The 18,379-nt window shown below is 43.7% G+C and overlaps 3 protein-coding genes across 3 annotated transcripts; all 3 read left to right on the top strand.

The window, feature by feature from the left end:
• The first annotated feature begins 582 nt into the window (after nt 1-582).
• Nucleotides 583-1,549, top strand: LOC118094154 (olfactory receptor 10A7-like). Its single transcript, XM_035134206.2, has one exon. It carries the CDS (start codon nt 583-585, stop codon nt 1,516-1,518), a length of 936 nt encoding a protein of 311 aa, XP_034990097.1. The 3' UTR covers nt 1,519-1,549.
• A 5,652-nt stretch (nt 1,550-7,201) lies between these two features.
• On the top strand, nt 7,202-8,161 carry LOC118094651 (olfactory receptor 10AG1-like). The gene has a single exon (XM_035135204.1). The coding sequence runs from the start codon at nt 7,202-7,204 to the stop codon at nt 8,159-8,161; it is 960 nt and encodes a 319-aa protein (XP_034991095.1).
• A 4,171-nt stretch (nt 8,162-12,332) lies between these two features.
• Nucleotides 12,333-13,298, top strand: LOC118094652 (olfactory receptor 10AG1-like). Its single transcript, XM_035135205.1, has one exon. It carries the CDS (start codon nt 12,333-12,335, stop codon nt 13,296-13,298), a length of 966 nt encoding a protein of 321 aa, XP_034991096.1.
• Nucleotides 13,299-18,379: the final 5,081 nt, after the last annotated feature.

Here is an 18,379-nt window from a genome sequence, read left to right as displayed (position 1 = left end):
TATCTCTCCTATATAATGTCCTAGTGGTCAGGTCATATTTTGAACTCCATCTTGGAGTTCCATGTTTCACCCAGGTGGGCATGCTCAAAATCATACATGCACATGTTAATCAATGAGGAATACTGTTGTGTCAATTGTTGGCCCTTAAGAGGCACTTCAGACACTTTATGGATGGCAATTTTCCTTCACGGTGCTAGATGTACTGTGTGTGTGTGTGTGTGTGTGTGTGTGTGTGTGTGTGTGTGTTCATATTGCTTTATTTAAAAAAACACACAACTCAAATTAGTGCACAAATAAAATGCATCATATACAATGAAGCAATGACATGCTGCCAAAAAGCACATTTGCAGAAAGTGCTCTTTAAGTCCCAAATCAAGGAAATATTAACAACCTGATTTACAAAAGATGTATAAATTATGATCTGCATGCTATTAGGTTGAGGCAGGAAGTTTTCATTACATTTAGTTTATTATTGAGACCAACATTTGGAGGAATTAAACATTCACTTTATCCTGTGGCTGCTATATCAGTATCTATACCGGTAGTTCCATGATTCATCCCGTTACCTCTGTTTCTCCACAGATGGATGCTGGACAGGCCAAGCACTGGGAGAACCAGAGCACAGTGAATGAGTTCATCTTGTTGGGATACCAGGAATATCCTGCTGTCCTCTTTATTGCCTTCCTGGCCATATACATGGCAATATTACTGGGCAACGGTCTTATTGTGATGGTTACAACACTGGACCCTGCCTTACGTACCCCCATGTACTTCTTCCTGCGCAGTCTCTCAGGACTGGAGATGTGCTACACCTCAGTCACCCTTCCTAAAATGATGGCCAATCTAATCTCAGGGAACCTTTCCATCTCTCTACTAGCCTGTGCCTCACAGATGTTCTTCCTGCTCTTCCTTGGTGCAACCGAGTGCTTCTTGCTAGCAGTCATGGCCTACGACCGCTATCTTGCCATCTGCCTGCCTCTCCGCTACATGACCATCATGAGCCAGAAGATGCGGGTGGGGATGCTGGTCGGCTCCTTTGCCATCAGCCTCCCTGTGCAGATGTTGCAAATTGGGCTCATCTTCTCCTTGCCCTTTTGTGGGCCCAATGAGATTGACCACTTCTTCTGCGACATACCACCAATACTCAGCCTGGCATGTGCTGATCTGTATGCCAACGAGTTGGCTGTGTATGCAGAGAACATCCTCTTTGTTATAGTCCCCTTTTTCCTCATATTGGCCTCCTATATACACATCAGCAGAACTATCCTGCACTTGCCATCAGCCATAGGACGCCAGAAGGCCTTCTCCACTTGCTCGTCCCACCTTACTGTGGTCATTCTCTTTTACGGCTCTGCAACAGTCGTGTACCTGAGGCCCAAGACACCCGACTCTATGAAAGTGGACAAGTTGCTTTCCCTGCTCTACACAGTAATCATTCCCCTCTGCAACCCTCTTATTTACACCCTGAGGAACAGGGAAGTGAAGGCAGCCATTAGGAAGCTATTAGGAAGGAAATAGGTTGGCATGGGCCTCCACTGAATCCACCATCAAAATCTCACCCATACTAATATTTGGCATTTCTTTACTTGTTCAAAGGATTTCATATGCATTAGTCTACAACAACCCTACAAAGTAACTGAGTATTATTTCCCCCTTGTAAAAGATTGGCATGGAGGAGTAGAAGCTGAGACAGAGAGAGAGAAATGGTAAATTCATAGAGTAGGGATGATACATCTGTTTATTTCAGTTCTCTCAGGTTCTCATTTTTCCTATCTTAAATTTCTGCAGCAATTCCCCCCCCCCAAGAAAAATTAAGGAATCCTTGTGAAAATTCTGTTAGTGTGAATTTATCCTGATAAACCCATTGTTTGTTCATATTTTGAAAGTTTGTATTTTTGTAAGCAAGTTAATTTGAATAAATTACTACAGATTATGAGATTTAGATGAGGTAGCATTGTGAATTTTCAACAGAACAATTTTAGATATATATTTGTGGACAAATATATATTTAATTTAAAAGGGGGTTTCTTTCATTTGTTTTTATATACCGTGTTTCTCATATTATAAGACACGTCTTATATTTATTTTTTCCTCAAAAAAACACACTATGGCTTATTTTCAAGGGATGTCTTATTTTTTCCCTCCTCCTCCTCCTGCTGCGGCCGGCATTGCTGCTGCGCCTATCACTATGTCTTATTTTCGGGGTATGGCTTATATTCCTTGAATGCTTAAAAATCCTGCTATGGCTTATTTTATGGGTATGTCTTAAAATATGAGAAACAGGGTATATATTGGTTTTAAGAAATGAACAATGCAGGTGTGTAATAAGCCTTGACCTCTGTGAAGTGAAAAGAGATTTGTAATTGCCTGTCTGCTCCTGAAATGGAAACTGAAATAAAGAAATCTATGATTAAAAATATGAATTTGTAATGTCTGCTTCCGTATTGTTCAGTGTATTTTTTTATTGTAAAAATGAAAAATGTGCCCTCAGAACTGTAAAACTTGGGGCGGGTTATTAGTCATTTTATCGCTCATAAGGTTTATCAGGTCTTTGGAAGGCTAAAAATATAGACTGCTGAAAATCTAGAGAACATCCACACATAAAAGAGAAAGCTAGGAACAATCACATATATCAGTTGCACAGGACCGGCCCACACACACCCATGAGGCAAGATAAGGTGACTGCCTCAAGCAGCAGGATCTTCAGGGGCAGCAGATTTGGCCTCCAGGGAATGGATTGCCTGCTGCTGCCACAGAAGCCACCATGGCAGCAACTGCTGTGCTGTGCTCTATGGAGGGTGGATCTGTCTCCTTCTCCACATCCCTCCCCCATGCCGACTCCACAGTGGTTTCTTAGTGAATAGGAGGTACTGCTGGTCTCCTCTCACCTGTAGGGAGGAAGCAGAAGGGACTGCCCTCTAGGGTATGCTGAGCTCTGTACCTGCCTGATGTGGTTTAGAGTAGGCCCCGCTCTTAGTGAAGAGTGTGTGTGTGTGTGTGTGTGTGTGTGTGTGTGTGTGTGTGCCCTGTTTCTCATATTTTAAGACATACCCATAAAATAAGCCATAGCAGGATTTTTAAGCATTCAAGGAATATAAGCCATACCCTGAAAATAAGACATAGTGATAGGCGCAGCAGCTATGCCGGCCGCGGCAGGAGGAGGAGGAAAATAATAATACATCCCTTGAAAATAAGCCATAGTGTGTTTTTTGAGGAAAAAATAAATATAAGACATGTCTTATAATATGAGAAACACGGTGTGTGTGTGTGTGTGTGTGTGTGTGTGTGTGTGTGTGTGTGATTGTTGGCAAGCTTATGGATATTAAAGAAGAAGAAGAAGAAGAAGAAGAAGAAGAAGAAGAAGAAGAAGAAGAAGAAGAAGAAGAAGAAGAAGAAGAAGAAGAAGAAGAAGAAGAGTTTGGATTTGATATCCCGCTTTATCACTACCCTAAGGAGTCTCAAAGCGGCTAACATTCTTCTTTCCCTTCCTCCCCCACAACAAACACTCTGTGAGGTGAGTGGGGCTGAGAGACTTCAAAGAAGTGTGACTAGCCCAAGGTCACCCAGCAGCTGCATGTGGAGGAGCGGGGAAGCGAACCCGGTTCCCCAGATTACAAGTCTACCGCTCTTAACCACTACACCACACTGGCTCTGTGATGATCCCAGAAACCAGGGGTACCTAATTTGTGGCCCTCTGGTGCTGCTGAACTCTATTTTCCATCAGCTTCAGGAAGCATGGCCAACAGGGGTGATGTTTGTCTCAACATAACGTGGCTAAAGTCCAGAACCCCCCCCCAAACTGGCCTGAATCAGTTTGGGCTGCACTCAAATCTGGTACACAGCCCTATCCAAAACAGTCCCTGCAAACTGAACAAATGCGCAATGAAATGGCAAAATAAATATAAAATAATGCACATTTGGGGCAGAACATTCAACTTTACGTATTCAGCAATGGGGTCCAAACTAGTAGTGGCTAACCAAGATAGAGGGCATGGTGGACTGAAACATCAATTCAGGGTTTCGTGGCAGACAAGAATGGCAAATTGCTTGTGAAGGATTGTTAGGGAAAGCAATGAAATGGTTTGAGAATGAAATTGTTTGGCAGCAGATACAAGGCAGGCAAAAGAAAGCACTCTTTCACACATTGCATAATATATCTATGGAACTCCCTGCCACAGGATGTTGAGGTGGCTATTAGCTTAGCTGGCTTTAACAAGCAGTTATATCTGTTCATGGATGGTAGGGTTTTCAGTGGCTATTGAACATATAACACTGCAACGCTGTGGTCTAAGCACTGAGCCTCTTGGGCTTGCCGATCAGAAGGTTGGTGGTTTGACTCCCCACAACAGGGTGAGCCCCAGTGGCTCTGTCCCAGCTCCTGCCAACCTAGCAGATCGAAAGCATGCCAGTGCAAGTAGATAAATAGGTACCACAGTGGCGGGAAGGTAAATGGCATTTCCATGCCCTCTGGTTTCCGTCTCGGTGTTCCGTTGCAGCAGAAGCGGTTTAGTCCTGCTGGCCACATGACCTGGAAAGCTGTCTGTGGACAAACACCAGCTCCTTTGGTCTGAAAAGCGAGATGAGTGCCGCAACCCCATAGTCGCCTTTGACTGGACATAACCGTCCAGGTGTCCTTTACCTTACCTTTACCTAGTCACTGTGAACCAGTTGCTGGAGGAAGAAACCATTATTGCTTTCAAATCCTGCTGGACTGGGCTGGAAGGGACTTAGGACTGATCCAGTGGGGCTCTTCTGATGCTCTTGATTTAAAATGTACTTCTTTCCCTGCTGTTTACCCAGCGGAGTGAACATATTAATCCCACTGGAATCCTACCACTGCTACAGTTGATGCTGATCTTGGGTTGGGTTGGTGGCAAAGTTAGTTAGCAGCCAACTGCTCTCTGACACTCCCCACATCAGCAACAGGAATTTGGGAGAGCACTGCTTCCCATGCTAAAGCTAAAGGGTGTTAAGAGTCCCCTACTCGGACCCCAGCAAGGGAAATACTGCAGCTTGGCAAGAGCTGCGGACAGCAGAAACGCACCTGCAAAGAAGGTAACTCTCCTCCTGATAGCTTAAGAGTACCATAATTCTATAATAAATTCTCCATAATGATAAATTAGGGGAGGGACATCATTCAGCTGTAGAAATGTTCGCTTGGGTGTCTGATTGTCTGTTTGCTCTCTATCTTTCAGCCTCTTGTTACCAAATATTCAGGTACTTTTCAATGTTCTTGTTCATCATATTTCTGTGGTTCCCAAACTCTTCCCCCCCCCCCGGCACCACTTGAATGGTCTTGGTGGGCCATTTAATTGTGTGTTTTTTCTGCCCCTTATAGCATTTGTGATGCTTTGTGCTAGATGCTTTGTGTGATCTTTAATCACTTTTGTTGTTCATTTTATTTAATTTATTTGTAATCCAGTAAACACAGTATTGTGTTAAACACAATAAACACATTGTGTTAAAACACAATGAAAAATAAATATGAATTTTTAATGTGGGCGCACCACAGACTGCCTGACAGAAACTTGCAGAGCAATGGAAGTCCCCGTACCACAGTTTTACTTCCTTGTTCATGCAGGAGAGAAAAGCAGATTCATGAAGCCTGTGTAATACAAGGACTACAAGGTTAAGTTGGTAGCAAAAGGACATGGGTTGAAATTCCCTTCTATCCATAAAGTTTCTTGGGTGACTTTGGACCAGTCCTTATCTCTCAAACTAGGGTATACCTCATAGGTTTGTTGTTGGACTAAAATGCAAACATCCTCCGTAGTGCCTTCAGGGCAAGACTTGGTGGCAACGTTTATTTTATTTTATTAATTTACTTACTTGCTGTATTTATGTATTGCCTTTCTGCCAAGGCACCCAACAGAATGAGGAGCCCCCACCCCCACCCCAGCAAAGCAAGGTGGGATAAATTTTGAAGTAATCAAAGGGCCTCCTCCACTGATCATAGAACTCAAGATTTATTGGAGGAGGCAAGCTTTAAGGAACATAGTTCCCTCTGCAGACGTTCTCATTTTATTTTTATTTTATTTTATTCTCACAGCAACCCTGGGCCATTGAGTCAGGAGCCTAAAATTCACACAATTGCACCAATGCATATTTCATGTGCATGAATTTTGAATGAAAGGTGAGATACAAAAATATTTGCTATTAATGGAGAGAGAAAGCAGGGAATTTTAGGCTACGGAGTCCACGCAGCTAAACATGATTAAAAACAAACAAACCAGTCCGTCTTCTAAGAATACACTACAATACAGTTTTCAGAAGACGTTTAAAAGAGCGCAAGGAAATCAGACATTTCCCCCTTTTAACCTGCATTCAGGAAACGTAAAAAAAAATTAAAAAATTATCCAGGCTTGTGACCAAATATTTTGTGTAGCTGACCGTAGATTACAATGCTGCTTTGAATTCTGTTACACAACATTTTTATTGTTGTGAGTTACCCTGGGCTCTCTTTGGGGAGGAAGGGTGAGTTAGAATTTGAAATAATTAATAAATAAGTGTCAAATATGCAGTTGCAGAAGCCCTGTCCTCTTTTGCACCTGACCACCCTGCTCTGGATCACCTTGAACCCTAATCCACAACAATTGCATGAGCTACTTTTAATCCTTCTTCAATCACATATATCCATCTTCTTTTTCTGTTTCACTCTTCCTCCCTGTTTTTGTTCTTCTCTCCCACTTTTTTGCATTTCTTCTATTCCCCTGCCACACACTCACAGTGCAATCGTACATGTCTACTCAGGAGTAAGCTCCATTGGGTTCAATCACACCTACAGTGTCGGTTTTAGGGTGATTTGGGCAGTCGTTCCCCCCACACACACACACACACACACACACACACAGGGCACAGAACTAAGAGGGTGCAAAATTGAGAAGATCCATAATTGAGAAGATCCATTTTTTGGGCACCAGATTTTGGCCTTGCAAAGGGCACCATGTTATGAAAGATTACCAAAGTCTGCCTCTGGTCGACTTTACCATTTACTCTTGGGTAAATGGGTTGTTTTGCCCTTGGTTGTTGGATTATTTCTCCCCTCCTCAACAAATTGTCATTGCAAAGGACAGAGGATCTCTATCCAGTGTCTAGGGGGAGGATACGGGCACTTTTACCCTTTGTCAACCCAGCACTGTCGCCCTGATCCACATCCAGAAACTGGACCTGAGACTCACAAATGCCTCACTTGCCTCTGCAGATGGATGCTGAGCAGGCCAGACGCTGGAAGAACCAAAGCACAGTGAAGGAATTCATCTTGCTGGGATACCAAGGACACCCTGTCCTCCTTTTTTCTGCCTTCCTGACCATCTACCTGGCCATATTACTGGGCAATGGACTTATTGTGGTGGTGACAACGCGGGACCCTGCTCTTCATACCCCCATGTATTTCTTCTTGCGCAGCCTCTCAGGGTTAGAGATCTGCTACACTTCAGTCACCCTTCCAAAAATGATGGCCAATCTTATCTTAGGGGACCTCTCTATCTCACTGGTAGCCTGCGCTGCACAAATGTTCTTTATGCTCTTCCTGGGTGTCACAGAATGCCTCCTGCTAGTGGCCATGGCCTACGACCGCTATCTTGCCATCTGCCTGCCTCTCCACTACATGACCATCATGAGCCATAAGGTGCGGGTGGGGATGGTGGTCAGTTCCTTTGCCATCAGCCTCGTGGTGCACTTGTTGCAAATTGGGTTTGTCTTCTCCTTGCCGTTTTGTGGGCCCAATGAGATCGACCACTTCTTCTGCGACATACCACCCATACTTCGCCTGGCATGTGCCGACCTGTATGCCAACGAGTTGGCTGTGTATGCAGAGAACATCCTCGTGGTGGTGCTCCCCTTTTTCCTCATAGTGGCCTCCTATGCCCGCATCACCAGAACCATCCTGCGCATGCCATCAGGCACAGGACGCCAGAAGGCCTTCTCTACTTGCTCGTCCCACCTGATTGTGGTCAGCCTCTTCTATGGCTCAGGGATGCTTGTGTACTTGCACCCGCAGACAGGGGAGTCCCTGAAAGTTGACAAGTTCCTCTCTCTATTCTACACGGTCATCATCCCCCTTTGCAATCCCCTCATCTACACTCTCAGGAACAGGGAGGTGAAGGTTGCCCTCACTAAACTGTTGTGCAGGAAAAGTGCTTTTGAGGTGGGCACAGGGTAAGCAACTTTCATCCATTTCTTAAACCTTTAAAATAATCCCTATCTCCCAAAACTCAGATTGCCTTTTAGGGGATGCTGTAAGTCTCCCTGGGTGTATCCAACTAAGTCCTACTACGAGTAGACTCATTGAGATCAGTAGACCCAAGTAAGTCATTTCCATTAATTTCATTGTGTCTCCTCTGAGAAGGACTAACCATTATTACAACCACCTGTCTTGAACCTTGCCACAAACTAATTGTCCCAAAAGGGTGTTGTTCTTTATAGGAAGAAAACCAGAATGTATAACTAAAGTTTCAGGGAACTCTTATTTACTTACATGCCTGGCTCTTTTTGTCTTCTGCTCTGCTCCCCTGAATAAATGATTTTTTGATTAAACTAATTTTGGATTTGCACTAGGATGTTCAGAGGTTCCTCCCTACATCATGCTGATATGGCTATAGCACATTTGGGGACGGGGCTTTGGGAAAGGTAGAGGGCACTGGGAAACTCCCTTCCCAATATAAGTGTGTGAACCCAACTATCTGGCCTACTACATGTTTAGAAAACTGTTGTGGGGTTTCCTGTTTAGGGAAGCTTTTAATGTCTGATGGATTTCTGTATTTTAGAATTTCTGTTTTTTTGGAAGCCGCCCAGAGTGGCTGGGGGAACCCGGCCAGATGGGCGGGGTATAAATAATAAATTATTATTATTATTATTATTATTATTATTATTATTATTATTATTATATCAAAGGCAAAGAATAAGGGCTTGCTGAGAATGCTCACACACACTGTGGATGTATATATTTGTCAATTTCAGTTTCTCTCAGTTTCTTCTTTTTCCAATCAAGTTCAATTTCAAAATCAGTTGGCAATGTCTTTGTTTAGAAATTCCATTGAAAATCCATACACATTTTTCATCTTATTTCTAATATATAGATTTTTGTAAGAGGTTTTGTCCAATTCACACATATTTCAAGCAATTTCCTCTAATGTGCATTTTTGTGCATCAGAACACGCCTGGGGGTAACACAGCCCCCGGGATGAGACAAACCTCTCCGGATGTCTTCCTAATGCAGCACAGCCTGGGATGTCCATAAATCTTCAATCCCGGCATGCACCAGTGAAACATATCAGAAGACTATGTGCATGCTCACTCAGCAGAGTATAGCAGAAACGAAGTGGAGCTTTGGTGTGTGCATTCTAAGTATTTATTAAGCAATATATACAGGACAAAGCAATCATGGCGACTCTCTCCTTTCTTCTCCAAGAGAGAGAGAGAGAAAAGACAAAAGTACAATAGAGCGGAAGAGATAAGACTGACTTCCGTTCTCACACTTTCCAAGCCTGGAAAGTAAACACAGACATGTGATGTAACAATCACATATCCAGCAACGGAGGAGTGAAATGCTGACAATTATATGCACTGTATTATATGCACTCTATATGCACACACTCCCCTAAAATGCACTTTTTGATATTTTGTTGTTGTTGGAGAACTGCATTGCAAAATTCAGAGAAGTGCCAACGTTGAAGGATAGCAGTGTTGCAGTTCATGTATTGGTTCAGGAAGTGTGAAATGGGCACATTCAAATGAATTTCTCCCTGGTCCATACCACTGGGACCAGTACAGGGCACACGCCACGCTGCCTTATAACAATTCTGCCAGGAATCCTCTGGGGATATTCACATTTCTAATATCTTAACATCACATTTGAGGCCTGGGTGGGACATCCAGTCTCCATAACAACAGAGCCAGCCCTATGATCACACTATGATTCATGCTAAGTTGGTGCAGAATAGTGATTCTGCCTGTGGACCATGGGACCAAACACCTAGGATTTTTACATCCCTACATGTTCTCAACACAAGCTGTATTTCCAATATTTAGCGTGATTAGCACATTTGCTCCTATGGGACTCCCCACAGCCACCTTCCTCTTCCATCCTGCACATGAATGGCAACTCTACATATACCTTGGGAAAGTGTGGTTGCTAGGCAAGGACACAGGTAGAGGTTTCCTACCCTGGTTCTTGCAGGAGAAACTAACCCAGTGCTTAGCACAGCGGCACCTCAGCTGCACAGCAGGTAAATGTTCTTCCTTCCCTAATGCCAATTCAGTAGTGTTAGTTAGGGAACACACCTCTAGGGAAGAGAACGCAAATCAGGTTGGTAAGTATAATGGATGTGGAAATAGAAAATGTAGCCAAGATAGTAGATGGTGGAGCTGAAGTTTAGTTGAGTTACATGTTGAAATGCGGAGGAGAGCTTTGCAAGAAAGGTGAAGCAGCCAGAGCACCAAGGAATGATTACCTGAAACAATTTATGTTGCTCGTTGACATAAGATCACTTTTGAATGTATTCAGCTCTTCAGGATCCAAATCATCCTTGCATTGTGAGGAGGTAAGGTGAGGTGATTGCTTCTAGGGAGTTTGGGAATTTAGGACTCTTTCACTGTTTTGTGGGTGGGATTCAAGGCATTCTGGCAACTTCAGCCTGTCACTCAATTTCATCAGTTAAAACTTTGCCAGCAAGGTAAGTTCATTTTAAGTGAAGATGAGCTGCCTCTTATCTTTACGAACCTATTGCCAATCATTTTCATTGCATGAACCAACTCTGTATGTTATCAGAGAAGTCCTGTCTTCTGGAATCTAACCTAGGGATGGAGAACGTGTGGCTCTCCATACATTGCTGGACACTAGTTCCCAACATTTCTGACCATTGGTCATGCTGGCTGGGGCTGATGTGAGCTAGAGCCCAACAAAATCTGAAGGAATGGGGGTGGTGGGGGTGGGAGACAGAATTCAATTCATTTTGTATTCATGGGCAAACGTACATGCTTCTCACTTTCCCAAAAAATACATGAGCCAAAACAGTTATCCTTCAATATTCACACTTTTCCAAATTTTGCAAGGCAGTCCTCTACCAAAGTAATACGTACAAAAATCTATATACTGGGGTAAAGTGTACATAATAATCATATATTAGTGAAACAAGCATACAAAATTGTATTCCATTACACCTAATAGCTTTGAAGAAGTGTATATCAGGGGAAATTGAATACAAAATGTGCATGTTTGGTGAAAATTCCCCTTAAAATGCTGATGAATTTTCATGAGATTGATAGGTGATAGATAGATAGATAGATAGATAGATAGATAGATAGATAAGAAGTGAATTTAAGATTGGGAAAATGAAACCGTGAGAAACAAAATTTGGCAGTTTTACCCATCTCTAGCCACAGGGTCCCCTTTCCTGATTTCAATAAAGAAAAAACAGGGTAGTTTTTTAAAGGGCTGGTTGTGTTGCATTGCCAGCTGAAACATTCGGTATGAGCATCACTCACCCCCTTTCTTGTTAGAAATATAGTGACCCCATCTTAGGATTCTTCCCACAATCCATCATCAATCATCCCAATTTAAGAACACCTAGAGCTAGAGCTAGGTCACTGAATCTAGAGGTCATCTTTGCCAGTGACAAATGCAACTGTCCTGTGAATCTTTCATTCTTATGGGAGAAAACCAAGTGCATTGGAATGGGGGAAACTGAGATCAGCTGAAGTAATTAACCATGTGAGAGTGGTTTCTTTCCATCCCATCCCTGGCATAATTCTTTCATTTAAATTGAGCTGTCAGCAAAGAAGTGTGCAGGTGTGAGTAGATGTGCCTTTCTTCTTTTTTCTAAAAGACAAGCACTTACTACTAGAAAACGTCCTGAAGCCAGAAGTTTCGTCCGGCCATTAAATTGTGGACACTGGAGTTTATGGAAGGTTGAACCTCCCATATTCTTACCACCTCAAAAATGAAAGGCAGATTGGGCAGAGTGAGGTCTCAGTACTTGGCCATGATCCTCCTGCCACATCAAAAATATTAAGATCCTACTGCTCTATTAATTCAGTAAGTGGCAGCAGCTATACTGTAAGTTGTTTTTGGTATATTTTAGGATAGAGTTTGCATCCAAGTGGTAAGTCTCAGGCAATCCTAAAGCCTTTTTATATTGACTTTTGACACATCAGGGTAAAGAGAAGGATAAGGAGACCAGGGCATGTCAGATTCAGCTAGTAGCATACTCTAGGCAAGCATATGTATTTGTCTGTGTTTGCATGAAAGACAGCCTGGAGAGAGTGAGATCCTCATCTCATTTCAGAATACGGCAGCCTCCCAGCATACATATCTTGCCTCTGTTCTTCTGTAGATGGATGCGGACCTGGCCAGACACTGGGGGAACCAGAGCGCTGTGACTGAGTTTGTCTTGCTGGGATACCATAAGTACCCGGCTCTCCTCTTCTTCACCTTCCTGACTGTCTATCTGACTATCCTACTAGGCAACGGTCTGATCATGGCAGTGACAACATGGGACCCTTCCCTTCAAACTCCAATGTACTTTTTTCTGAGAAGCTTATCGGGGCTAGAGTTGTGTTACACTTCTGTCACTCTTCCCAAGATGATGGCCAGCCTGGCCACTGGGCAGCGCTCCATTTCTATTCCAGCCTGTGCCTCACAGATGTTTTTCCTGCTTTTTCTGGGTGGGACTGAGTGCTTCCTACTGGCGGCCATGGCCTATGACCGCTATCTTGCCATTTGCCTGCCTCTCCGCTACATGACAATCATGAGCCATAAAGTCCGGGTGGGGCTGGTGATTGGCTCATTTGCCCTCAGTCTCCCAATGCAACTGGTGCAAATCGGACTCATCTTCTCCCTACCTTTCTGTGGTCCCAGTGAGATGGACCACTTCTTCTGTGACATCCCACCAGTACTCAGTCTGGCATGTGCGGATCTCTACGCCAATGAGTTGACAAGCTATATTGAGGATGTGGTCTTTGTTGTGGGACCATTTGTAGTCATCCTGGCTTCCTATGTGTACATCACCAGGGCTATACTGCGCATGCCATCAGCCACAGGACGCCAGAAGGCTTTTTCCACCTGTTCATCTCACGTAACAGTTGTCTGTCTCTTCTATGGCTCTGCAACACTTGTGTACTTCCTCCCCAAGACCCCTGACTCTGTGAAGATCGACAAGTTCCTCTCTCTTTTCTACACGGTCATCATTCCCCTTTGCAACCCTCTCATCTACACTCTGAGGAACAGGGAGGTGAAGGCTGCCCTCCATAGGATCTTTAACAGCAGATGGCAGTTTAAAGTAGGCATGGAGATCAGCTGAATATCTTTCAGTCTGTGTAAAACTGGCAGATACTTGTTATATAATCTTTTCGGTCATGACCCCTTCATTATCTCTGGAGTTTTCACACCCAGGATGTGTGCAGAAACTCTTAAGTTCATTTTTACATTTTCCACTCATCTCAGCTTCTCAGTTATAGCCTTCTTCTTTTACTTTTCCAGTACAGCAGCATCTGCAGGGCAACAGGTTTCCCAGTCTTGCCCCAATAGGTATAAATAAGATATATATTGGAAGCTGAACACCTTAAAGGTAAAGGGGCCCCTGACCATTAGGTCCAGTCGTGACCGACTCTGGGGTTGCGCGCTCATCTCGCATTATTGGCCGAGGGAGCCGGCGTATAGCTTCCAGGTCATGTGGCCAGCATGACAAAGCCGCTTCTGGCAAACCGGAGCAGCACATGGAAACGCCGTTTACCTTCCCGCTGTAGCGGTTCCCATTTATCTACTTGCATTTTGACATGCTTTCGAACTGCTAGGTTGGCAGGAGCTGGGACCAAGCAACGGGAGCTCATCCCGTCACAGGGATTCGAACCGCCGACCTTCTGATCAGCAAGCCCTAGGCTGCTGAACAAATTGGCTCCCGGACGATGGAAACGCGGAAGTGAGTGTTCCAGTTTTCGAACATTCTTTTTGGAAGCTGAACATCCAACAGGGCTTCCACGGCTTCCAATTGGCTGCAGGAGCTTCCTGTAGCCAGTCAGAAGCCACGCTTTGGTTTCCAAACGTTTTGGATGATAAGGGTGGCAGAACGCTCTAGCCATCCCTATGCCATGGGTATTCCGTTAAAGGAATTCAGGGGCTCTTTGGTTTGTCAACTCTGAGAGGGGTTGTGCCCTGAGCCTGAGTCCAGGGGGCATCTGGCTGGTGGACTGGTTTGACCCCGCTCTCCACTGCGCCGGGTGTTCACCCAAGGCTGACCTATGGTGTGCCCTGGGTCAGCGCTTCCTGCAAGGGTGCAGGGAGCTAGTTGACCCAGAGCCTTTGCAACCAATCACTTGATTGTAATCAATAAAGTTGTGGCCTAAATTCTGCCAAAAACCAAACCAAAAATTTGGTGGTTTAAGGGTCTACACACGCAAAAGAGAAAGCTAGGAACAATCACACACTGTCAGTTGCACAGGGCCGGCCCACACACACCCACGAGGCAAAGTAAGGTGACTGCCTCAAGCAGCAGGATCTTCAGGGGCAGCAGATTTGGCCTCCAGGGAAAGGATTGCCTGCTGCTGCCACAGAAGCCACCATGGCAGCAACTGCTGTGCTGTGCTCTATGGAGGGTGGATCTGTCTCCTTCTCCACATCCCTCCCCCATGCCGACTCCACAGTGGTTTCTTAGTGAATAGGAGGTACTGCTACCGGTAGTCTCCTCTCACCTGTAGAGAGGAAGCAGAAGGGGCTGCCCTCTAGGGTATGCTGAGCTCTGTACCTGCATGATGTGGTTCAGAGTAGGCCCTGCTCTTAGTGAAGTGTGTGTGTGTGATTGTTGGCAAGCTTATGGATATTGATGATCCCGGAAAACAGGGATACATAATTTGTGGCCCTCTGATGCTGCTGAACTCTATTTTCCATCAGCTTCAGGAAGCATGGCCAACAGGGGTGATGTTTGTCTCAACCTAACGTGGCTAAAGTCCAGAACCCCCCAAATTGGCCTGATTCAGTTTGGGCTGCAGTCAAATCTGGTACACAGCCCTATCCAAAACAGTCCCTGCAAACTGAACAAATGTGCAATGAAATGGCAAAATAAATATAAAATAACGCACGTTTGGGGCAGAACATTCAACTTTACGTATTCAGCAATGGGGTCTGAACTAGTAGTGGCTAACCAAGATAGAGGACATGGTGGACTGAAACAGCAATTCAGGGTTTCGTGGCAGTCAAGAATGGCAAATTGCTAGTGAGGGATTGTTAGAGAAAGCAATGAAATGGTTTGAGAATGAAATTGTTTGGCAGCACAATTTGAATGGTAATGATTTTTTAATATGTTACTATAAAAGTTAAGGTGAAATATGTATAATGGTTAAAATGTGAGAAATTTTAGAATAATGGTTGAATTGTAGAAAATGATTAAGATTATGATATATGAAACTGCTTAAGATGAGTTGAAATGAAATTCAGATAGGGGGGACTTGGGGAAGTCCACATAATAATGGATTATGAAATAGATTAAAAAGAGAAATGATGATTTGTTTTGTTTTTGTTTTATGTAATGCATTTGTTTTTTATATTATATTGTATTTTCTTGTTCTTATGATTGTTGGTACAAAATTAATAAAAATTTCTCTTAAAAAGAAAGAAAAAAGATCCAGTTGCTGGAGGAAGAAACCATTATTGCCTTCAAATCCTGCTGGACTGGGCTGGAAGGGACTTAGGACTGATCCAGTGGGGCTCTTCTGATGCTCTTGATTTAAAATGTACTTCTTTCTCTGCTGTTTACCCAGCGGAGTGAACATATTAATCCCACTGGAATCCTACCACTGCTACAGTTGATGCTGATCTTGGGTTGGGTTGGTGGCAAAGTTAGTTAGCAGCCAACTGCTCTCTGACACTCCCCACATCAGCAACAGGAATTTGGGAGAGTACTGCTTCCCATGCTAAAGCTAAAGGGTGTTAAGAGTCCCCTATTTGGACCCCGGCAAGGGAAATACAGCAGCCTAGCAAGAACTGTGGACAGCAGAAACACAGCTGCAAAGCAGGTAACACTCCTCCTGATAGCTTGTTGTTGTTGTTGTTTAGTCGTTTAGTCGTGTCTGACTCTTCATGACCCCATGGACCAGAGCACGCCAGGCACTCCTGTCTTGCACTGCCTCCCGCAGTTTGGTCAAACTCATGTTTGTAGCTTCGAGAACACTGTCCAACCATCTCGTCCTCTGTCATCCCCTTCTCCTAGTGCCCTCAATCTTTCCCAACATCAGGGTCTTTTCCAAGGATTCTTCTCTTCTCATGAGGTGGCCAAAGTATTGGAGCCTCAGCTTCACGATCTGTCCTTCCAGTGAGCACTCAGGGCTGATTTCCTTAAGAATTGATAGGTTTGATCTTCTTGCAGTCCATGGGACTCTCAAGAGTCTCCTCCAGCACCATAATTCAAAAGCATCAATTCTTCGGCGATCAGCCTTCTTTATGGTCCAGCTCTCACTTCCATACATCACTACTGGGAAAACCATAGCTTTAACTATACGGACCTTTGTAGGCAAGGTGTCTCTGCTTTTTAAGATGCTGTCTAGGTTTGTCATTGCTTTTCTCCCAATAAGCAAGCGTCTTTTAATTTCGTGACTGCTGTCACCATCTGCAGTGATCAAGGAGCCCAAGAAAGTAAAATCTCTCACTGCCTCCATTTCTTCCCCTTCTATTTGCCAGGAGGTGATGGGACCAGTGGCCATAATCTTGGTTTTTTTGATGTTGAGCTTCAGACCATATTTTGTGCTCTCCTCTTTCACCCTCATTAAAAGGTTCTTTAATTCCTCCTCACTTTCTGCCATCAAGGTTGTGTCATCTGCATATCTGAGGTTGTTGATATTTCTTCCGGCAATCTTAAATCCGGCTTGGGATTCATCTAGTCCAGCCTTTCGCATGATGAATTCTGCATATAAGTTAAATAAGCAGGGAGACAATATACAACTTTGTCGTACTTCTTTCCCAATTTTGAACCAATCAGTTGTTCCATATCCAGTTCTAACTGTAGCTTCTTGTCCCACATAGAGATTTCTCAGGAGACAGATGAGGTGATCAGGAACTCCCATTTCTTTAAGAACTTGCCATAGTTCCTGATAGCTTAAGAGTACTATTTTCTATAATAAATTCTCCATAATGATAAATTAGGGGAGGGACATCATTCGGCCTTAGAAATGTTCACTTGGGTGTCTGACTAACCTGGATTATTTCTGTCTCTTTGCTCTCTATCTTTCAGCCTCTTGTCACCAAAAAATTCAGCTACTTTTCATTGTTCTTGTTTGTCCTATTTCTGTGGTTCCCAAGGCCCCCCCCCCCCCGGCACCACTTGAAAATTACTGAGGGTCTTGGTGGGCCATTTAATCGTTTTTTCTGCCCCTTATAGCATTTGTGATGCTTTGTGATAGGTGCTTTGTGTGTTCTTTAATTGTACTTTTGTTGTTCATTTTATTTATTTTATTTGTAATCCAATAAACAGAGTATTAGAAATAAAAGAATAATGAAATTCCCTTCTATCCATAAAGTTTCTTGGGTGACTTTTGTTAGAGATTTCAAAGTGCTTACGTGCCGAAAGTCAGCTATCCACTTCTGACAATTAACTATTGGCTGAAAGACAAGGCCTGATCTCTCTCTGACAAGAGCTTTAGTAACGACCTTCTCATTGGGTAAGAAGTTCCTAAACGATAAGCTCTGTGTGGTGTGGTGTGGGAAAGACTGTTTCTGTAACAGGTGGTTGTGAGAGAGAGAGACAGAGAGGGAGGGATATATTTGATTTCATTTATTTTATGAAGTTTGTACATAGTAACTTGATACTGTTTGTCCAATAAATACTGTATATAGTTATCCTGGTGAAGTTGTCTATTCCTGCGCCCAGACGTCTAGTCATTGCTCTACAGCCAGAAGCTTCCAAAAAACCTTCGTGTACTCTGCTGTGTCCAGGTTTACGTTATTCCTGACACTAAACACTAAACTTTGGACCAGTCCTTATCTCTCAAACTAGGGTATCCCTCATAGGTTTGTTGTTGGACTAAAATGCAAACATCCTCCGTAGTGCCTTCAGGGCAAGACTTGGTGGCAACGTTTATTTTATTTTATTAATTTACTTACTTGCTGTATTTATGTATTGCCTTTCTGCCAAGGCACCCAACAGAATGAGGAGCCCCCACCCCCCACCCCACCCCAGCAAAGCAAGGTGGGATAAATTTTGAAGTTATCAAAGGGCCTCCTCCACCGATCATAGAACTCAAGATTTATTGGGGGAGGCAAGCTTTAAGGAACATAGTTCCCTCTGCAGATGTTCACATTTTATTTTTATTGTATTTTATTCTCACAACAACCCTGGGCCATTAAGTCAGGAGCCTAAAATTCACACAATTGCATCAATGCATATTTCATGTGCAT

The sequence above is a fragment of the Zootoca vivipara genome, chromosome 13 (genome assembly GCF_963506605.1).
Source record: "Zootoca vivipara chromosome 13, rZooViv1.1, whole genome shotgun sequence".
Classification (NCBI taxonomy): domain Eukaryota; kingdom Metazoa; phylum Chordata; class Lepidosauria; order Squamata; family Lacertidae; genus Zootoca; species Zootoca vivipara.
This window is presented reverse-complemented; position numbering and strand designations above follow the sequence as displayed.